The sequence below is a fragment of the Mytilus galloprovincialis genome, chromosome 5, assembly GCF_965363235.1.
Source record: "Mytilus galloprovincialis chromosome 5, xbMytGall1.hap1.1, whole genome shotgun sequence".
In the NCBI taxonomy this organism is placed as follows: Eukaryota; Metazoa; Mollusca; class Bivalvia; order Mytilida; family Mytilidae; genus Mytilus; species Mytilus galloprovincialis.
In genome coordinates, this window is record NC_134842.1 from 11,854,586 (window position 1) to 11,878,681 (window position 24,096).

Consider the following 24,096-nt stretch of genomic DNA (forward strand, 5'->3'; position numbering starts at 1 on the left):
TCATACTGTACATTCAGTCTTGTTAACCTTAGCTGTGTTTGATAAAAATCATGCTTTATAAAATTACAAAAAAAAATCACACCTTAACCATTAGAAAATCAGCACAACCAAAATCCCATAAAAAACCCTTGTGTTACAAGGACCCATATAAAGTGTTTCACATGAATCATGTAAACTGCTCAAGCATGTATTAAATCCACACTAGAAAATATGTTTAAGGCAAGTGTAAGTATGAAGTACTTGTCGAAAATATTAAAATGGAAAATTCAGAAAGAGAAAGTCGGAATGAGGCAGAAAAGAATATAAGCTACATAAACCCCTAAATACAATATAAATATTTTCCCATAAAAAGCCATTGATGTGTAATGAAAGAATGAAAAAACTCTCACAATTTTAATAATTCAATCCTATCTATTACTGTAATGACAAACCTTAATATTTTAATAGGAGCATCAAATCCCTAATGTCAAAACTGTATAAAATGAAGAAAACCAATACAAGTTAATTTGATTTATAAATAAAATGAACGACCTCTTCAGATTTTCTGATACCCACAAAGAACTTTGGTAAAACAAATCCAAAATGGTCAAACATGATAGCAAACTTTATTTTTGCACTTCATAAATTAAGTCATATTTTTGTTTTTGAAAAACACAGATAGTGGTAGAAAGAAGGTTTGAGAAAGGGACAGAAAAGACTGGGTGATTAGTGTCTTGGACATATGCTGAGGGTTGGCAGGCCCCCTAACATTATTTTCTTGAGAATTATCAATAAGAGAAGAACTGTACTTTTACAGACATTTTTATAACAAAAACTTAAGATTCATTATAATGGTAAAAGGCATTTTTTATGACAAAACCTTGAACTATTGACAGTTTACAGAAATCAAATGTCTTTTGTTTTGTTTTTGTTTTTCGGAATACTTTTGTAGACATTGTACGACATGTTAAACATTGTATAACAAAATTTAACACAAATAATACCCATAACTTTACATATATAACAAACCATACAGTAAATTAAAAAAATATAAACCTTAGCAGCAATAGTCAAGATCCATTAGAAAATTCATGCTGCAATTTGCTGCAAATTACTTCCAAACTTTTTCATGAACAATGAAAACTGTCTAGGAGTAAGAGAATCCATGTTAAGAGTACGAACTCCATATTTTTCTAAATATATATCTACATCATCAAGTGTTCCTTCAAAGGCATCTTTAACTAATAACTGGGTGGAATTAAGTTGTACGATAAGCGTAGAAAAAGGATTTGAAAATTTGTGACCATTAAACTTATCAGTTTGTAAAATGTAATCATTAGCACCATTTTCTGTTGTAGTATTGTCTGCATTCCCAATATTGGCAAGAATGTTCTCCATACAAGTTAAAACTTCTTTGTTTTGATCTTCATCTACTTTTGATATAGAGTTATCTGTTCCTGTATTTAGGTTTTCTGGAAGATTTTCTATTTCATTTTTACTCTTGTCTTTCAGGTCTTTGGTTGTTTCTCCTTCTGTCTTCTTTTCACAATCAGAATGTTCTATTGTGATGTCTATTTCTGTTTCATCTGCAGAGCTTATTTCAATTACAGATTCTTCTAATTTGTTTTTCTTCTCTTTGACCGTATCTGCTGCTTCAATCGATTGGATTTTCTTTCCTTCTAATTTCTCACTGGAGTCGTGTTCCCCCTCCTCGACAGATTTTTCTTCAAAATCTTGTATATCTTTTTCCTGCTTCTCACTGCTAGAATTTACTACCATATCCTCCGAGACATGTTTTTCCACATTTATCTCCAAAGTACTACCCGTCTTCTCCGGACTCTTTTTCTCTTCTGTCTTATCTCTAGCATAGTCTTCTTGTTCTTCCAACGCCATTGTACTATTTATAAACTCCATCAAACAAGCTGGATGTTTAGTGTGTTTTTCGTAACAATGAAGTCGTAACTGATGCCTAAGAGGAGCAGCGTAGGTACAGTATACACAACTAAATCCTATCCTGGCAATCTTTAGTTTCTTTGGACGCACAACATATGAGTTCTGATCTAAAATTTAGAAAACAAAGGTATACAGTGAAACCTGATTAAACCGAACCCTGAATAAACCGGAAACCTGTCTAATCCAAACATGTTCTGAAGACCAATCATATCACATTTTATGCATTGTGAACCTGATGAAACCGAATACCTGCCAAAACCGAACGAAATCTCAAGTCCCGAAAGGGTTCGGTTTAGTCAGGTTTCACTGTATTTGTTATTCATATGTAAATATAACTTGGTTGCTTTCTTGTTAAATGAGATGTGCCAATGCTAATATAACTGATCATAACTGCAACTGAATACAAGCATGTATGCATGTAGTGATTTCTTTAGTGGTAACAAAAAATATTGTGACGAACATATTTGTTGCTCAAAAGGACAGATGAAATAAATGACAAACCAGGTGATTGCAATTTTAAGTCAACTCTGAAAGTTGGAAAACAATATACATGATATATAGAGAATATCACATGGCTTTTCCAATATCACATCCGTATCAGCCTGGGACACCAATATAATCCTAAGAGCTCTGCGATATCATAATTGTACACTTTATTATATACATTAGAACCTAAAGTAGATGTTTTTTCAAGTGATATGACGTAATACAATTAAGATGTTTGCAATCATGACTGATATCGATTTATCACGGATGGTTGATACAGATAGTTGCAATTTATCTGTATTAACTACTAAGTATATGATAAATTACAATAATAGAGGGTTATTGCATGAATATTGGGGAATATTGTCCCAAGAAGAATTTTATATTGCACGAGCTTGCGAGTGCAATATATGTTCAACGAGGGACAATATTCCCCAATATTCATGCAATAACCCTTTTATTGTATAGCAATATGATATTTGAAAGTAAAAATTTGTTTAAACTAAGATTTCTTTTTTTAAAAACGTCTTTGATGACGTCATGAATTTTGAAGATTTATTGCACTAGCGCAATATTAGAATTTTTTTGGTTACTTTCTGTGGGAAATATTATATTGCTATGCAATAATAATTGATTCTGAATGATTTGCTTATCTTAATTTGAATCAACAAGATAAAGCATAGCCATAAAAAAACTTGATGTTCAGTGGTTGTCTTTTGTTGATGTGGTTCATAAGTGTTACTAGTTTTTTTTATATAGACATGATAGATTAAATAATTAGATTGCTGTCCTGTTTGAATAGTTTTACACTGGTCATTTTTGGAGACTTTATAGCTTGCTATTCGGTGTGAGCCAAGACTTTGTGTTGAAGACAGTACTTGACCTATAATGGTTTACTTTCACAAATTGTGACTTGGATGGATAGTTGTCTCATTGGAACTCATACCACATCTTCTAGACTTATATCTATTTACATTTTGTAATAATTTTTATTCTAAAATCCTTAGCACCAGAAGTAGCAAACTGGTATAAATTTCTTAAGTCCATGACCTTTAACTGGAATGTTTCCTATTTTCCTTACCATTCTTTGTTTCCTCCCTTTTTCTACCACGTTTCTGTTTCTTTCTTTCACTTATAATTTTCATAATTTGTAGTCTGTCTTCACCACTGGTATCATTGATGATCTTAGAAACCCGTTTTTTCCCTAACACCATTCGCTTCTTGTTTGTTTTGATATAATCACGGTCAATTAGTTTATGTTTACCCACTACCTTTTCATTTTCATCAATATCCTTATCAGGAGGAGTTCCCTTCTCTTGCTCTGAAGCATTGTCTGGTAACAGAGAAGAAATATCGGCAAATGTTTGAACAATGTTTGGTTGAGTATTTGGATGTGCCTTATTGGAATGTCGTACAAGTTCTTTTTTACTGCCAGAAATAAATCCACAAATCTTACATTTCCAATCACATTCTTTGTGATAGAAGAACAAATGTCTCTTGAGGGCAAATGGATTTGAAGAAAAATTGCAGTGTGGACAATTTAACTGCATGTCATCATTTCCACTGTCGTCTGCATTATCTTCAGCAAACCTGTCAATGGTAACCGTCTTAGGAGTTGTCTCTTCTGCACTGGATAGGTTCTTTCTCGGTCTTCCAACAGTTTTTTCAGGAGATTTCCTTGTTTCGTTGCTATGTAACTGGTAACTTTCACAATGATCTCTTTGGATATGACCTTCCATCTCCTCTAGAAAGAAGGTAGAAAAGTCACAATTGTTACATCTATATCTTTTCTCTAGATGTCGCCAATTACAATGTCTTTTCAAACCTTTCTGTGATCCAGATTTGAATTCACAAAATGGACATTTCATAACACCTGAAGTAATGAACTTTTTCTGTTTTGCAAAACTGGTAAAAGATTTTATAGATCGACCACGTCCTACTTTAGTTTTTGTATCCTGATTGTTATGTTCAAATGTAACGCCCTGCTTCCAGTGTGTGAGTTTTCTTGGGCTAATTGGAGATTTTGATTGACCTAATGAAGCCTCACTTTGATAACTTTCATCTCCAGCTTCAGGCCAAGACTTTTTTCTCTTTGAAGAATCCTTCTCTCTCTCTTCCATAGACAGTTTACGCTTTGCTGGTCCGCTTTTTAGTTTTTCACCAGATTCATACTTATCCAGGTATTTTTTAGCTTCTTCCAAATTCATAGTTGACCTACATTGATTGCTGAAGAATTCTATGATATTTTCTTTTTTTGAATCACTTTCATAAGAGAATCCCTCGGAATCCTCAATAGCATGTTTCATTTTGACGTGTTTTTGCATTGGCTGTTTCATAATAGTAGCGTGATCGCAGTAGGCACATTGATACGGTTTGTATTGTATATGACTACTGTAGTGGGTTTTAAATGAGCTGCGGTGTGGTGTCACATAGTTACATTTATTACACATGAAAACATATGTTGGTGATTTAACACTTTCCGTCCCTGGTGAAGCGACAGTTGGTGATTGGACAGTTGGATAACCTGTGTCTGGTGAAGAAACTTGAGTACTAGATGGTAAATTAAGATTTGTTGGTTTTTGAGCTATCTGGTTGGCTGCCATTATATTCAAAGTAGGTGTTTGAACCACTGGTGGTCTAGGGTTGTTATACTGTGTTCTCGGAGCATTCATTAATTGCTGATTATATGGTACGAGACGTGGATGATTGTAATTAGCTTGCTGATGTTGGTGCTGTGGTTGATGCTGTTGCTGGTGCTGAACAGTTGTTGTAGGGGGGCGCATATTCATATACTGTGTGTTGCCATTCATATTACCTCCCTGTACAAAATTTTGATTGTATTGTACTGGTACCATATTTTGAGGAGGCATCTGGTACCCTGTCATTGCCATGTTCTGTTGCATCATGTTATTTTGTTGAATTCTATTTCCGTCAGTATCCATCATGAGTTGCTGATGACTTGTGACTGGCAAATAATTCCCTAAACCTTGGGGTCTCATCCCAGGGTAAACATTTCCCTGTGGCATCTGAAATGGCTGACCCATACCAACATGAGCATGATCGCCAGAGGCATTTGGGACCGTAGTTGTCTGCCCTTGATACTGGTAACCTGCAGGATTATGAGGTAGAGTATTATTAACATTAGAAACAGGGTACCCTGATGGTGACTGGTTTACTGGAACTGATTGTGGCTGACTCATTGGTACTCCCTGCATCTGATGAACACCATGTGGTTGATTAATTGGCATCATTTGTGTCTGGTTTACTGGAACATGTACCTAAAATACAATTCAAATATTAACATACGATATATATGCTAAACTTATCTTCTAGAACAGACCTTAGAGAATCATATGTTATAATAGATTTCAACTAAGTGGGAATACAATTAGAATCGATTCGTTTAATGTGTTTGAGCTTTTGATTTTGCGATTCAATTAGGGACTTTCCATCTTGATTTTTCCTCAGCGTATTTTTGTGATTTCACCAATTCTTTAGTCTGTTAAAGTCTACTGTCCTTCACCAAATCACCTTTTTTTTCCAAATGTTGTTACACTCCTGAAATACAAATGTGTATATATTTTTTAATTGAAATTTGACTCTTAAATCCTTGGTTGTGATTATTACTCTGCTCATACAAAAGGCATCCTCCTTTTACAAAACCAAACTGCTAAGATTTGGTCTAACTCTAAGTGGCTGAGCTTAACAGCAGGAGCCATAGTCAAATCTGGGTAGCAAATGCATTTTCTTGTATTACTAAAGCAGGTTACCTAAAAAATCCCTTCCAAGCACTATCTGTCTCAATCATGTTCTTATAAAATCTAGAGCCAAAAATATAAAGTAAAGTGATACTGATCAATGGTTTGTATAAATTGTTTATGTTTACATACCCCTTGTGAAACCATCATTGGATTACCATGGTTACCAACATTAGGATCCCTAGAACAGTCTGGATCACGCTGCCATACTAAATCAGAAGCCAGGTCACGCCCACCACTAGTCTGGACGGGCTGCATATGATATGGTTTAGCATTATAATTTGTCACTTGTCCAGGTGAAGGGTTGGTAACTGGTGTTAGACCAATATTTTGTGTATTTTCCATGGTTACAGTTTCTTGTTATCATATCATGGCTTCAATTCCTGAAAAAAAATCAAGAAAATTGCACTTAAAGTGATACTGTCATACTGTGGGTAAATGTTAAAATTATTTTCACACCAACTAAAATCTGACATGTCAACAAGCTTCTCAAGCACTTTTTTCTGTAAGCCTCAGAAGAAGAAAAAAGTAATACTGATGCAAACAAAGCAATTCAGTTTCCAGGAGTGTCAATTTTTATGGATTTTGTGTTACAGGCCAAACATGAAATCAATTGCCTAACATGCCTAAGGAAATACATACTTTTTATTTAGTTCTATAAAGGTAACAACCTTAAAACCATGTCATTTAGAAAATGGGGCAAACAGATCTGGAAATAGGAGCCAACGGATAATCGTTTAATATCAAAAATACATTCATCATGATATATTCTTCTCAGATATCAAATTTCATTGGTACATGTACAAATGTATCTGAAAACTTCAAATATTAACATAGTTTGGCATGCATTTTTAGAAACTCCAATCTGTATTGAAAACCTACCATATATCATGTATATGGTACAAGAAAATGTCTCACCTTAATATACCAACAAAATTTTAATCTTTAAATTACTCCATTAATCAATAGAGATCAATGAGCATTATTATATAATTATCAGATATATTTAAACATGTCAAAACTAGTAATTATTTTACTTTATTAGAAACAAACATCAAAATGTGTCAAAATAACAGAAATCTATAATCTACTGAAAATAACAATATATATATGTCTTCATTTCTCATGCATCAATTCCTAGACTTGAGTTGTCGTCAATACATCAATATTTTGATTTCTATATGGTGTTTATACTAATCAATGATTATAAATAATTAGCAGGTATAAAACAGATGACACACCTGAGACCTTTGAACAGGTGTTGTTCAGAACAAGTAATATACTGAATGAAATTTTGCCCATCCTTACAGAGAAAGCTGTTATAAATATTAACTTTTTTCTGAAATTATGGCTTTAATTTACATTGTGAATCAATATACATGTATATTAATAGGAAAAACCACATATTTGAGATACAAATGTATTACCAGCAGAGAAATTCCAGTGCTATGTCAAATTTGATGTGCCTGTTGTTTAGTGTGCTAATATATATAGGTGCTAATATATATAAAACAAAGAAAATTCATTTCTAAATAAAGACAGTTCTGGCATTTCAAAAATATTGAGTTATCTCCACTTGGGGTAATATAACTATCCAGTAAACATGGTAAATAGTGTTTAAATGACAAAGTTTAAATTACTATCTAAATCAGAAATTCTCATTTGTACTGCAATATACAAATGCAAAGTTCAACTTTTACCCTTCTGATTTAGAAATACATGTACTTAGGACTTGCCTTGGTGAAAAACCACAAATCATATACTAAGAGATTCTAGTGGGAGGTAAATTACATAAGAGCTCACACTGATAGAATGTCATTTGATTGTGTAACAGTAATTGGTGGTGATTTTAATACTGATATTGCAGTAACAAGTTTAAGTAGTAAATCAAAAAATGTCAAAGACTTCATTACAAAAAATAATTTATCTCCTGTCCCATTGATGTCCGGTCGTAAAGGCCCTGATTTTACATTTAGGTCTAAAGACATGACACATAAAACTATGATTGATTTTATTTTCATTCCAGAATTCTTTTGTAATGGCTTTACAAATTTAGAAGTCAGAAATGACTGTCCATTTAATGTTTCAGATCATTATCCTGTTTTGATTTTCTTAGATATGAATTTGCTATGTAATACATCAAATAAATTTCATCTTTATCGTAAAGTTCTATTGTGGTCGAGAGATGATGAATGGGAGAAAAAATATTATCAAACAGAACTAGACAAATTACTAAATTTTGAAGTTTTACCTTTGAACTCGTGTGAAATAAACGAAAATTACATAAAACATATAAACTCAAATATTGTAAATGTTGTGCATATCGCTGCAAATTCTTGTATTCCCACTGGAAAATTTAGACACTATTTAAAACCGTACTGGAAAAGTAACAACTTAGATTATTACCATAATGAGCAACGACAAGCTCGTAAAATGTGGCTGTCAATGGGACAAACACGAAACAACGACAATATTTTTTATAAACAGTATAAAGATAAGAAAAGAGAATTTCGAAAGCATAAACGTAATACAGAGCGATTATGGGAATCTGAAAAAAGCAGCCGAAATGGACATAGGACAATTTTATCGTGTAGTGCGAAAGCATAGACAACAAAAATCGCCAGCAACTTGTCTGAATTATGATGGAAATACAGCTACTAATAACGGGGATATTTGCAAGTTATGGAGTACCTATTTTAGTGATTTGTATACTCCTAATGAACATGAAAATGACAATTTTGATCAACCTTTTTATAAGGATGTCACAGAAAGAAAAAAAAATTCGTGAATATAGCAGTCAAATTAGAAAACCGTTTAATGCTTTTTTCGATGTGCCCTACACTGAAGATGAAATATATGAGCAAATTAAAACTTTAAAATGTGGTAAGGCTCCAGGACAGGACTATGTATGCAACGAACATATTATATACGGTGGTAATACCTTGTTGAAATGGATTTGTTATATTTTTAATATTATACTTAAATGCGAATATATTCCATTACTATATTGACATGGCCTAATGATTCCGTTATATAAAGGAAATAACAAAGACAAGAGTAATCCGAACAGTTACAGAGCTATTGTCCTAACATCCGTATTTGGAAAATTACATGACAAAACAGTCCTTCGTCGAATAAATAAAATGCTTACTGCACTTGATAAGACTTTTCCTGATCCTTTAAAGTTTGGATTTGTTCCCGAACATGGTGCTATCCCCGCTTTATACACACTCAAAGAATGTATTAACGTGTTTATGAAAAGTAAATCTAAACTTTATGTTGGTTTTCTAGATAACGAGAAAGCGTTTGATAAGATCTGGCACGATGGACTTTTTCTGAAATTAAAAGAAATCGGTGTAACTGGTAAATTATGGAACATACTTTTCATGTCTTACAAATCTGCTAGTGCACATGTACAATATAATGGACTTACTATGTACTAGAGACAATTTCTCCATTTCTCAGGGTGTAGGGCAAGAGAGAGTACTCTCATCTTGGCTATTCTCTTTGTACATAAATGACTTAATATTACAGCTGATTTCGACAAATTGTGGAATACAAATTGGTTATTTGAACATTCCTGCCATTCTTCTTGTGGACGACACAACCCTTCTTAGTGCGTCGCCAAAAGGTCTACAAGGTCTTCTCGATTGTGTACAAACTTATGCTTGTAAATGGAGACTTAAATATAACGGAACAAAAAGATGTTGACATTAAGCTTGGAAATACAAAAATAGCGTGTAAAACGGATACAATTTATGCTGGTACATTGATAACTAACAATAATAAAATGTTTGAAAGGACAAAAAATGCCGCTAAGAAGTTGAAGAAAAATCTACATTCATTGTATAGTGCTGGAGTAAACCCGAAAGGCCTTACGCCGATTACAAACACGTTAATATGGAAAATTGTCTGTCAGTCTATTGAAATTTATGAAGAGAACAGATGGAAAAGTAATTTAGAAAATAGAAATGAACTCAAAAGGTATTCCAAAATTCACCCTACCCTCTGTGAACATAGATTAATTCGGTTGAGTTTTATATCCCGATGCAAAACTTGAACTGCTAGTACTTGTGACTTTAGGATCGGCAGCCATTAAGAAAGCTACATGTACTCTATGTAACAAACAGTCTCTTGATATCATTAAACATTTAATCATGGAGTGTTATGTTCTATTAACAGAGAGAAATGTTATGTTTTATAAAATTGTAGATGAACTTCCCATTCAAAAATCTGTGGACATTTTCAATTTAGACGACGATGACCTTCTTGAAGTACTATTAGGAGCTGTTAATGATATAGTATACGATCTCGATCCTATAGATTGGTCTAGAATGATGTATTACATAGCAAAACATGTTTACCCCATGTTTAAAAAATTCAGACATGTATTATTTGAAAACAGGTTTAATTTTGAATTTTGAATAGACTTTGATTGAAAAACATTGTGTTTTTGTTGTGTTTACTGGAATATGTGTATTGTGTGTTTATCTAAATATGTTGTTGGTTTTTTGTTTTTTTGTTTTTTTCATTGGGCATTTATCTCAAAATATATGATATTTTGTTTATTGTGTAAGTAATTATTAATTTCTTTTTGTATGCAAAATCTTCATATACATGGAGAAAATAAAGATTCATTCATTCATTCATTCATCAATATTTTGATTTCTGTATGGTGTTTATACTAATCAATGATTATAAATAATTAGCAGGTATAAAACAGATGACACACCTGAGACCTTTGAACAGGTGTTGTTCAGAACAAGTAATATACTGAATGAAATTTTTCATTTTATTCAAATTGTGTATTTTTTCAGGGTTATGTCCTAGGCTTCCTACCCTACCTACTGGTCGAGTTTTTTGCCGTTTAATTTTTTACAACTTTCTCTTTAAATACTTTCTTGAACTGAACATAAAAGGTATTTAGTACATATGTTTAGTTAATCTATATAATGTAAATGTGTCATACTTTTTGTTTGCCCATCCTTACAGAGAAAGCTGTTATAAATATAAACTTTTTTCTGAAATTATGGCTTTAATCTACATTGTGAATCAATATACATGTATATTAATAGGAAAAACCACATATTTGAGATACAAATGTATTACCAGTAGAGAAATTCCAGTGCTATGTCAAATTTCATGTGCCTGTTTAGTGTGCTAATATATAAAACAAAGAAAATTCATTTTTAAATGAAGACAGTTCTGGCATTTCAAAAATATTGAGTTATCTCCACTTGGAGTAATATAACTATCCAGTAAACATGGTAAATAGTGTTTAAATGACAAAGTTTAAATTACTATCTTAATCAGAAATTCTCATTTTTACTGCAATATACAAATGCAAATTTCAACTTTTACCCTTCTGATTTAGAAATACATGTACTTAGGACTTGCCTTTTTGGTGAAAAACCACAAATCATATACTAAGAGATTCTGGTGGGAGGTAAAATACATAAGAGCTCACACTGGTCTCCTGTTTAGTTTATGCCGTCTGGTATAAAACTACTATTGAAAACAACAATTACATCCAAATTATCACAATGTTAGTATTTTTATCTTTATTCTGTATCTATCCTTGACCTGCATATACATTGGTTAAATCCAGAGAAACCCCGAAATGTAGTTAAAGGTCATTATATAAGTAACATGCTATTTTGGGAAACACTTGACAATTACAAAAAAAAGTACACAGGTAGATAGGAGGCAAAGATTGTGTTCCTTTAAGTATGGCTTCTCCTAAGTTTACAGGTAATATGCACCTTTAACACAAAGTCACATAGAGATTTAAATTTAACAACAATAAATATAAATGTACTTCCTCATGTTCATTAAGAGGTGTACAAATTAATATATATCAGATTTTAGGGTTATTGTCTTTTGGAGTTCTTTCAAAATCCAAATATCATGTACAATGTACATGTATGTAAAATCCAAATTTCATACCTGTCAACCTCTGAAAATGAAAAGTCAGGTCATGACCTGCATTGAGAAAAAAAATCTCAGGTCATAACGCGTACGACATTTTGCGGGCTCAATTGAAGAACAAAAATATGTTTACATATAATTTATATAGTCAATATGTATATGAAACAGTTAGAACATGTATACAAGTTTATTTCAGACTATTGTTATACTCCATAGTAGCAGACTTGGCATTCTTAAAAAGAACTGCACTTGGTTTCAGTTCATAGCAATGCAAATGTGTATTCATTTTACAAGAAAGAAGAGCACGTGCACACAGTGTATCCTTATTAAGATCAGCCCTAAACTCTGTAGCTATTTTCTTTACTAAAGAAAATGCCCTCTCACTGTCTGCATTGCTGTTTGGCAAAACTGTAATGTTTTAGCAAGTTTTGACAAAACAAAAAATCTTGGCTTGTTAAGAAAAATGTCATGCAACTTGGACATTTCTCCCCAAAATGTACCAATGTCAGTTTCAGGGGAAGTGCAAAGTGGAAGTTCATCTAACAAAATATCGTTACGTAGCTCAGGTAAACAGTCCTACATTTTGACTTTTGGTTACATTGAAAAAAAACGATAAAACCGAAGGTCGTATTACTTCTAAATACCGGAAACAATTCCGGTCAGAAATCCGGGTGAAACGGGTAATGTTAGAAATTCCCGGGACCCGCCGGGTAAAGAAAAACTCCCGGGTGAGAGGTGAAAATAACGGGTGTCACCCGCAAAAAACGGGTGAGTTGACAGGTATGAAATTTTGACCCATTTCTTTACTGTCTTTTATACACTCTGAAACTTTTGACGAGTTCATTTTGTCCACTTTCAAAAAGTTTCCTCTGAAATATCTCCTTTTAATAGATAATTATTTAACAATTTATCCTTTACGGAACATGTAAAACATGTTACCAGGGAATTATGTTTTATAATCACAATAGCTTCACATGTTCCCAATATAACAATTTCTTTTTGATATATATTAGAATTCTACCGACAAAAAAAGCATTTTTTTTTTTAAAGGAAATGGAAACAAACACTAATAATAAAATACAGTTCAACAATAGATACATGTACATTGGTTGGCACTAAATGGTGCTCCCTTGAAGGAGGAAGACATCATGATACATCCTGAACCAAAGAACTTGAACTTGTTTCTCAATTAATAAATTCTAACATACAAATGGACTTTATTTTAATTTTTTAACTGCAAAATCATTTAAAATAGATTAGGGAAATATTCTGGATTTTTATCAAGTTGTGTACTCTCCATATAAACAGGAATTATTCCAATTTTTAGATATATTTGAACATGTGTATTTGACCCCAAATCAGTTATCAATATCCAATGCATGTAATAATAATACATGTGTTTCCTCTAACCCTACCAAATGCATACAATACATACCCTAATTTAAAGTGCCTACCCTAACATTATTTATGCCATTTTAAACAAGCACTGTTAAAGTCAGACTGATTCCATTATAGTAACCAGCTAAAAGATGTTTGTAAAATAAAATTATATTGTCTACCTACCTACCATATTTTTTTTAAACACATTAGAGGAAACACATGTATCATTTATATTGTCCTACTTAAAGTTTTGGATTTCAGAATATCGCTGGTATGGCGCCGAGGATGTAAAGCCAACATATTTTGCCTCTAGACATGACTAAATATCATCAAAAGAAAAGTTAATGAACTTATGAAATATATAATCTTTAGACATGAGGTCATCAACTTTTATCGAGTTCTTTTACAAATTATGGTCTTAAAAGGAAATTTGTTGCTATTCACATTTATTTGCACATCATGAATTTTTTATTACACAACAAATAAACAAATGTTATGTGATACCATACCTGGTCTATGGTTCAATACCCATTAATTGGAACACCAGTGGTGACCTAGTTCTGAATATCGTTCTTTACCAGTTTATAGTTCCTACATAAAAATTTCTGAACTTGTTTAAGGCTTGCAGTGCTTAACCAAATTTATTAATATAAAAATTGTTACATTTATATTGATTAGAAAATTTAAGAATGGAAGGGGACATGAAACACAGCTAGATATTAAAAGTTATGGTATAAGTGCAAAAGAGACAACTTTCCATCCGTTACAATTAGTAAAAATGTCATTATCAGATTATAGGTCTTCAACAACAGAGCCTTGGCTCACACCTAACACAAAGCTGTAAAGGGCTCAAATATGACTATACTTAAATAGTTGCATTTATTTCAAAATCAAAAATTATAGTTTTTTTACTTTTTATCTTTTTTGTTTAAAAATTCAAAATAACAAATTTTTCTAAAAAAATATATTCCTATAAATGTGTCATACATGTCATAATGTGGTGCATTTGAGCAACTGGTCTCTACATGTTCAAGAAAATTGATTTTTTTTTTCAAATTAGTTAACCATATAATTTTGTCATTATGTGTTTAAAGGTTTTGACAGTGCAGAGCAACTCTTGCTTCACTGAATAGAATACCATGTGACAGTTTAAATTGGTATTCTTCATATCCCTTAAAATTCTGTGTCTCTTGCTTGGCTGGCAAAATCAGAAAATTTCTCCAAAAGGGATTATTAATCTACTTCATCTGTTCATTGATGTAATATTACATCTATGATCTGTTTTATCAAGTTGAAGTCAATAAGAGTGCATCTGCTGAACACTTATAGAATTTGTAATCCTAATAAACACATTAATATGAGTTTTGTGCTACTAGCACGATTGTCAATAGAAACAAAAATTGCATATAAATTTTAAATAATAGTTATTGTTCGTCTGTTTCGCATAAATCATCTATAATATGATTGATATATTTCCACTAAGGAAGTAGATAAACAGATAAACAAGGTACAAGGCTGTCGAGATTCCCATGAATTTATGCTGTTTAAAATAATAAAATGATGCTTTAATGCGCAGATATATGTAATTTATTCTTACCATTATCAAAATCTTGTATAGAAGGTTGATAGAGCGCAGAAAATGATTGCAAATCTATATTCTTCTCTAGTAGTGAATATGAAAACACACGTTTTTACAAGCTTCGTCTTGATCTAGATTCACCAATGTATAAACCCGCTGATCGAAAAACACTGTCAGGATCATGAAAAGCTGGCGGGTTTAGTTTATAGCTCATTTCATAATATCGACTAAAACGTAAACAGAAAATATTATAGTTTATTCCAAAATTATTCTATCCACTATTAACATCAATGAAAACACTTATATCAAACTATGTAAAATGACAAGCGGACCTCATCGGAAACACGAAGGACACGCGGACCTTAGTGAAAACACCCGATTGTGACAATGCTTGTACTCAAATTTATTTAGACTAGTATTAAAGACACGACATTAATTATATATAATTTTGACTAGATCATTGAAAATTTTAAATTAAATTTTCATGACCAAGATCTGTTTATTTTTCGAATTACCAATCAGTGGCGGATCCAGAACTTTTCATAAGGGGAGGCTGACTGACCCAAGTAGGACCCGCTCCAGTCATGCTTCAGTGATTCCCTATACAATCAACCAAATTTTTCCCACGAAAAGGGGGGCCCACGCCCCTCCCCCTGGACCCGCCTATGTCTTTATTATCTGATGATCGTATATAGAAACATCAGTGAACGGAAAATTATGTATAGGAAGCTAATGATACGATGATGTAAAAGATTTATATACGCCTAGTATTTGTCAATTCTCAAATTTATCAACAGTATAAACTTTATTTGTAAACCGTAAAAGACCGTAAAATAACGTAGACTGGTGTTTCTGTAGGTGAAATATATGCATAATTCAGAAAAACAGTATACCACCATTTTGGGTTATAACTTCGCTGTAAACTGAGACTACTATAACACATATATGTGTTATAGTAGTCTCAGCTGTAAATAATCAGTCTTGTTCCTTGTTGAAGTCTGCAAATTTTGAAATAAATTGGCAATTAACTTGTAAATCTGTTTATTATCATGAAAAAATAGTGATTTGTGTCCTTTTTGATACTTTATTCACAAGTACAAATTTAAAATTGAAGTTTTTGTTTGATTCTATTATTGAACTAAACGGGGAGATAACCATTCTAGTAAAAGAAATGATGAAATTTTCATTTTTCACTTCTAGCAAGAAACGTGTTACTTACACCATTTTTTATGCTCCGTTTATGGGCATTATGTTTTCTGGTCTGTGCGTCCGTTCGTCCGTCCGTTCGTCCATCATCGCTATTCGTCCGTCCGTTTGTCCGTCCGTTCGTCCATCCATTCGTCCGTCCGTCTGTCCCGCTTCAGGTTAAAGTTTTTGTTCAAGCCATTTCAAGTTGATTAGACTTCAACTTCATCAAAACTACGGTAGTTTTTGATGAAGTTGAAGTCTAATCAACTTGAAACTAAGTACACATGTTCCCTATGCTATTATAATCTTTCTAGTTTTAATACCAATTAAGAGTTTTGACCCCAATTTCATGGTCCAATGAACATCCGTGAACTATGGACACATTCTTGTTTTATTTGAAATGTTGTTTTTTTAATATTCACTTTAAAATTATATCATAGATTTCATTATATTCACAAAACGTTGATTTTCTTGTATAATTTATGAAAACTAGACAATGTACTAGTATTAAATTTTAGGAAAAAGCAGGGTAAAAACTACATTAAGTATAAGCAGGAACATATATATATTGGTAGATAAATACTGTTCCAAGGTATAAGAAAATTCGATTGGAGAAAATGCAGGCTGGTGTTCAACAGTATGTCATAAGTTAGTGTACGTACATCACTAGAGGGAGATAATTCTGTGAAAATCAGCTGAGGAAATATCCCAACACTGTAAAAATAGTGCTTAGAATTTAAACGTGTTGCAAGACTTATGTGCTTAGGAAAGTGTTTAATTTCTAAGCATTAAAAGCTAAACATGTTTTGGCTCTCAGCACTTCGCACTAAACATGTTTTGGCTCTCAGCACTTTGCAATAAACATGTTGTTGTGCTAAACATGTTTAGCTACATCGTCAAGTATATGAAGCTAAACGTGTTTAAATTCTAAGCACTTTCGATATTTAGACACTTTCCTAAACACGTTTAGAATTACAACACATTTAGGCCGAAGACGGCATGCATACCACGTGCTAATTTTTGAGCGGGAAGAAGAAACAAAGAACCCGAAGTCAAAGGCCACGCTGTTTACTTCTGACCATAACTGACCGTAACTTTAAATAACTGTTTCAGAAAGGTAAGGAGTTATAATTATACTGATTCTTATTTTTTACTGCCAATTTTAAATGATTATTGACAGTTATAAGTATTATGTACAAGTACACTACCGTATAGTCAATGCAGGAGAAGAAAAAGGGGGAACCATCCCATGAAACAAGTGCTTGTAAGAGATTTTAGTGTTCAAACTATCTTGTGTAAAGATAAGAGTTGTTTAATGTTCTATCATGCAAGCTAGCACTTACAAATGTATTATATATATATATGTTCTTTGAAAGGAGTTCATGAGGACAATTTTCATTTGGTACTCCTCGACAGATTATAATGGAACATGAAGGGAAGCGGAATCTGCCGAGTGCATCATTCGCAAAACCAGTGTCATATCGAGTTCATTGTTTTAGTAAGCACTTCCTAAATGCACAATCAACATTTGCTCAACATAAATAAAAAGATGCTTGTTTTTCTTCAATAGTTATAAGCCGTTGTGCTTTCTTATATTTTTATTGATATGTATTGTTTTATTCTAGATGAGAGAAGTGCAGAGAAAATCATTTGTCTTGACATGCTAAAAGAGGAGATAATGCACAGTAGCAACTATAGTGCTAGGTAAGAATCCGAAGTGTATTTGATTTTAAAAATGTCAATATATATTTGATCAAATGAATGATATTAAGCATGAAAAGAAGTTTTATATTAAAAATATCAATTGACTCAGCAGTACATTTATGCTTTTATACCAGTGTTCTAATGTTGTTATCTGGATCTTAAATCATGCATTTACTTTTTGGTGTAGTAGTTCGTATATTTATATTTTTAGATTAATTCTACTTAGTTGCTTATCAATATTTTTCTATCTTTCAGGCCAGTGATCAGCAGTTGGGTACTAAGAAAGGAGAAGCTCTTATTGACTTGTAAAATGAAAACAGGACATTTTCAAATTGTTTTGATTGGTCAATATTATGTATATGTACGTTGCTATGAATTTATGATTTTATGAGTTAATATTTGATTGTGTTCAATGATTAACTGGAAATAAACAATTACATAAATTCCTTTGTTTCATATCTTGTAATTTTGTTTTTAATCCTAGAATAAGTATTATAATAATTTCATTTCAAAAGTTCTAGACTGTTTAATGAATCTTTGAAATGAAGAAAAAATGCAATAGTCGAATGTTGACAATTGAATTAAAGAAAATACTCATTCAGATTGAAAAGGTATTAGTCACAATCAATTTGAATTGGAAATTCAAGTTTCTTAGTTTGATGCGTTTGGCTCCTTTTGTGATGGTATGAACACATGTAGTATTGAAAGCTATCATACGTTTTACAGTCTACCCTTCCGGAGTATTAGTTTATTTGGGGTCTAATGAAGTAACGGCTTATCGTACTAAAACGATAAACATGTTTCTTCACGACCCTTTATGGTCTAAACATGTTTACATTCAAAACACTTCACAGCTAAACATGTTTCCTGACAAAACACTTCAGAACTAAACATGTTTCCAGATACAACACTTTACAACTAAACATGTTTACAGTCTAAGCACATTTTAGCAAAACATGTTTCTAGTCTAAACACTTTACATCTAAACATGTTTACAGTCTAAGCACTTTATAGCTTGACACGTTTAGGCTGTTAGCACATTAAATATTAAACATGTTTAAATTTAAAACATGTCAAAAATCGGTTTCACAAATGTGTTTAGGAAAGTGTTTAGGCTCTAAACACAATTTTTAGAGTGAATGATCTCAAAACTGAAAACGGCAAGCAAATAAACTATACCTTTCTACATCATTCAATCTAGCTATAGTCACACCGAGAATAAAATTACTCACTTCCTAAAATAATCTCAGTTTCACATCTGTTAACTTATCATTCTACCTTTAGATATTAAAGATAAGAACTTTTTTTAATATGTATGTAGGCTAACTTCCATGAGGGGGGCAATAACTTTTTATGTTAACTTGTTTTTGGCCTTTTTTAAGGCGTTGTTAACTGTCATCTGAGATAAATCTAAACTCTTAACTGTTTTTCAACCCACTATGCACTGTTATCAGCACTGATTTTTGCATTTGTTAACTGTTCATTTTGCCAAATTGAAAATCGAGGTGTTGTTAACATGTTAACTGACCCCTTACTGAGTTTGACCCTCCCCTTTAAAAAAATAAAAATAAGCTTTATTTAGAGTCGACATGGTATACAAACATAGACAAACATAAGCTCTAATGAGCTTTTCACCGACATATGAAACATTTTTAACAATACATCATTTATAACAATACAACACATACTATTAATACACATGCAATAAATTTCACAGCACAAAAATGAAGCACTAAAAGCAGGATATAAGCATAAGCTAGGTATTAAAGCTAAAAGCATATAAGTGTAAACTAGGCATAAAAGCTGGCAAAATGCATAGCATAAAAATTTGAAAAATGGGGTATGATCTAGATGGTAAATACATTTGCATAATATATAAACTAAAAGTCTGCACAAACTGTGCACTTACAGTCATTTCCATTCCATGACTTTAAAATATTTTTGAACTGACTAAAATTCTTACCATAGGTTGATGTTCGGACCCTAGGTATATCTACAATATTAGAATATCTAAAATTATATTTACAATCTTTCAATACAACTAAATCATGTAAGCATGGTGGTGACAATCCCCCATGACAGTGCTTCCTCGTGTGTTTTTTTAATTTTATTATGTGAGTACTTGGCGGTTTTTAAAGGGATTATTGATTACCTGACTAAATATTTTATGATTATTTGGTTATCTGATAATCTAGGACTTTTTTGTTTCATTCCTTGATTATCTTGTTTAAAAATGATTAATGATTATGTGATTATACAGGGACTTTCTAATACTACGTATAGAATAGAAAGTCCCTAGATTATATTTGCATAATATGATTTAATTATAAATGCGATTTCTTGGTCACCCCAAACTGATGAGTGACCTGCAAGGTTAAGGCATAGACGTCTATATAAACTAACAAAAGCTATATTTTATAGATAATTCAACTCAGTGCAGACAGACACTTCAAGTTCTCTTTTTTCAGAGACAATTGTCTGTGTGCATGAAGGATCATGAAGGTTATTATTTTTTTTTTTTAAATATTCCCGCCTAACAAACTTCTGTCATTCGGAACATCTTTATCGCGCACCTGTCAAGAGCGTGTGAATGACCCAGACGATTTACGTAGTTACAGGAAGTAGAATACATTTGTCTGTCTGCAGTCTGGTAGTTGATGTTTCTTTCTTCTTCTTCTTTCTTCTTATTTTAGTCTGTTATTAGAAAATGGTAATTACGAATAAATGTGATAGGACACTCTAGTTATAAATCTGGTCTTTATTTAGAAAAATAAAAGCCAAGGACGGTCATCAATGTGCACATTATGAAATAATGTTGACGTCAACCTTATAGAATATGGAACTTTAAATGGCCCTCAAAATATATCTTATAATTGATTATTTAATGGTCAAGATATGTCTATAAAGATTACATTTGGTAAAAAAAAATAACAAATTATGAAAACTGCAGGTCTTTCTCCACTCCTCACTCCAAAATGGCCAAAAATGGCAAAATATATCTATCATGTTTATAGTGTTGGTCAAATCTTATGTTGTTTTTCGATGAATGAGAACGCTTGGTTGATGTAAATGTCATCATTCAACAGTCAAATCGTACTGTGACATAGGAAATGCACAGGGTAATGCACAAATTTGAAAGTCGTCTTATCTAGAAATAGAATAAACACTTTTATTAGTTGTCAGTCATGCTTTGCATCTAAGTGTTTGGTATTGGGTTTGTGCGCCCTAATAACATGTTCCCCCTGAGTTCGTTCGCCCATAGAGTCCATTAGACCGACTAAAAATATTAATATTCAGGGCATTGAAGTTGAATAAACTTATTCAGATATTTCTGTGGTATTTATTCTTGAAATTTATGGAAACATGGAAATATTTAAAAGTTTATGGCTTGTTTAGGATCATTAATTGTTCAATGACAAAATAATTTGGATCACTGATTATTGTGATACTTGTCTTTTGATGGATTAATAATAAAAACATTTAATTTTGATAAAATATTCAGCTTGAAATTATTTAAAAACAATGATGTACATGTATGAACTGTAAATCAAGAAACAGATTTACAAGTTCATTTATTATTATACATGTACTATGGCTAGTCTCAGTTATACTGCAAACATTCGTGATTGAATGAATACAATTATTTTGTTAACAAATATCAATAAAGATAAACAGATAAATACATTCCAGTATTCTACTTTGCAAATGAAAGGGAAAATGACAAATTGATTACAGCAATATAAATATTCTGTTAATTTTTGGGAACTGATTGCTTTCACAATCAATCTGTAGACTTATACCAGTGGCTCAGAGCATTGCCCTCACGTCAATCGTTTTATTCTAAACATTAAGGAACATCTGAGATTCTTACGATTGTCTTGCTTTAAAAGGTAAAAACAAACAAAGGGATTGAACTTAAACAACTTTCTTATAATATTCTTTTCATAATCTTCATGTTTGATAATTCCCTTGACTTATATGCGTGTTTTAAACAACACGGAAAATCAGAATTAAGCACTATTTATATTTAGTATTTTTATAAATTTAGAAACACGTCAGAGGGAATTCCCAGTTTTGATGAAATGCGAGAGTTCTCTGAATTCTGATAAATCTATTTCTGTCATTTAAGAACTGAAGTGGAGTTTTTCTTATATGTTACCGTTATGAAACTGATATTTGAGATTGTACTTCCATAAAGAAATAGAGCTAGGTCGTTTAATAAACATTTAATATACATTCTTGCTCCAGGGTTTGTTTTGGAAATTATGTGCATGCGTATAGTTTTCTTGACTTCAAGGGGTTTTAGATTGCATGGTTGCTCTGGATTCTCCACTCAATTAATTAATTTATAACTCATGGGATCTTTTCTATGTATGTCTGCTATTGAAGGTTATTGTTGTTGCATAATTTTAAATCATATGCATCATTTAAATTAAAATAAATGTAGTCCTCATCGTAGAACACCCCTTCAGGCAAAATGGAGTCTTCCATATTATCTTTTCGAGTTGTCTCCCTTCTGAAAGTAACTTCCGTCAATTCTGAATCAAAACAACACGTCGAGTATTAGCTCGTTCTGTCAATAAACGTTGTATTATATTAAAAACGATCGCATTTTAAACCTATAAATGTGTACGGAAAGGAGTTGTGATCAATGACCCAAAGGAAATTAAATATTTAAAGAGTTAAGGAATGGGGTTCCTCCTGGAATTAACGTAGGAAAATAGGTGATAAGATACGAAGTGAAATACCTTATCTCGGTCTGAGTCTCAGTGACTGCTGTGGAAAGTAAACTTGGAATTGATAGTACAAAAATAAAACATAGGCCTGATTACATTGTTCATACACTTTTATCCCTGATTGACTATATATTTTGTAACTATTTTAAATGTGCAGTTGAATTAGTTTTGAAAATAATATTATCCAGCTACATGTATACATCATGTACATGTGTCAATGAAACAACGGCAATCGTATTCCTCAGAGCAATCTGCTCTTTGATTCAACAAACTTTAACATATTTTGCTCAAATACTTAAAATTATGCGCTAGACAACAATTAGAAAAAAATAAAAATCAGGGCGAATGGACTCTGGGCGAACAGATATCAGGGTGAACAGGTACTAGGGCGAACGGACCCCAATTCAAAGTATTAATAGGGATTATATGGGATAACACTATTTGAATTAAACGCCTATAAAACCAATAGCTAAGCAACAAATTTTTAAAGTGAACGTCATCAAAATACTGAAATGAGTGCTATATCGCACCAATGAAAAAATATTTATGTCAGAACTACTTGTATTTACCCTTGATATATTAGAGATGAAACAAGTGGTGTGCAGTAGCTGCTTTGTTGCTGAGAAATTGTGTTTATGAATATATACTTAAAAATTGGTTTCCATTCTCTATTAGACTCTGACTTCAGTTTGTCTCCACCAAATGTTCTGAAACTTATACACACTGTTTATATTTTTAGGAGATGAGTTGGTGACAGGCAGTTGATATGGGTGCTGCTGTATAAAGACTTTGAATAAATCGTTTATATTTTTCAGGAGATGAGTTGGTGACAGGAAGTTGATATGGGTGCTGCTGTATAGAGACCTTGAACTAATTATTAATGTTTTTTTAGGAGATGAGTTGGTGACAGGAAGCTGTTATGGATGCTGCTGCTGTATAGAGACCTCAAATCAATTGTTTAAATTTTTTAGGAGATGAAATTGGTGACAGGAAGCTGTTATGGGTGATGCTGCTGTAAAGTTACCTTAAATTTATTGTTAATGTTTTTTTTAGGAGATGAGTTGGTGACAGGAAGCTGTTATGGGTGATGCTGCTGTATAGAGACCTTAAACTAATTGTTTATATTTTAGGAGATGAGTTGGTGACAGGAAGTTGATATGGGTGCTGCTGCTGTGAGGAGTCAACAAGGCACACATGTGTTCATGTTTTCTCCAATGCCAGGACAACGAGACACAACAAACAATCAATTTACCTCAAACGCTCATCCATCTAACTCTCCAAAAGATATGGCATGTGAAGCATGTAATGTGAATTTTAATATATTCAAAAGAAAGGTAATGCAACTTAATTCACTCAATATAAGACAATTAAATAATATTTTGTTGCAACAACCTACAATTCATGC

The 24,096-nt window shown here is 32.2% G+C and overlaps 2 protein-coding genes across 5 annotated transcripts in view; one reads left to right on the forward strand and one right to left on the reverse strand.

Annotated features, from left to right (window-relative positions):
* Positions 1-15,221, reverse strand: LOC143075155 (uncharacterized). The gene is made up of 4 exons (XM_076250478.1): positions 15,082-15,221; positions 6,309-6,559; positions 3,500-5,696; positions 1-2,039 (listed from the first exon to the last, which is right to left on the reverse strand). Exons 2-4 carry the CDS (start codon positions 6,519-6,521, stop codon positions 1,069-1,071), a joined length of 3,381 nt encoding a protein of 1,126 aa, XP_076106593.1. The 5' UTR covers positions 6,522-6,559; positions 15,082-15,221; the 3' UTR covers positions 1-1,068.
* The window catches only part of LOC143075156 (E3 ubiquitin-protein ligase RNF34-like), a 23,812-nt gene continuing 11,564 nt past the window's right edge, over positions 11,849-24,096 (forward strand). Inside the window, exons 1-2 of one of the 4 annotated variants that reach the window (XM_076250481.1) lie at positions 11,849-11,927; positions 23,822-24,025. In XM_076250481.1, the coding sequence (XP_076106596.1) occupies positions 23,849-24,025 (177 nt within the window). In that variant the 5' untranslated portion in view covers positions 11,849-11,927; positions 23,822-23,848. Of the gene's footprint in view, positions 11,928-20,556; positions 20,666-20,951; positions 21,075-23,821; positions 24,026-24,096 lie in introns of those variants that run through there. The other 3 variants (XM_076250480.1, XM_076250483.1, XM_076250482.1) reach the window with 3 other exon arrangements.

What these genes read in the sequence shown, in the direction of transcription:
- LOC143075155 (XM_076250478.1), bottom strand. Translation starts at nt 6,521, where the DNA reads ATGGAAAATACACAAAATATTGGTCTAACACCAGTTACCAACCCTTCA. An exon ending in CAATGATGGTTTCACAAGGG is followed by an intron (nt 5,697 to 6,308) that starts GTATGTAAACAT and finishes ATTGTATTTTAG; the next exon opens with GTACATGTTCCAGTAAACCA. An exon ending in AAGGGAGGAAACAAAGAATG is followed by an intron (nt 2,040 to 3,499) that starts GTAAGGAAAATA and finishes TCTAAATTTTAG; the next exon opens with ATCAGAACTCATATGTTGTG.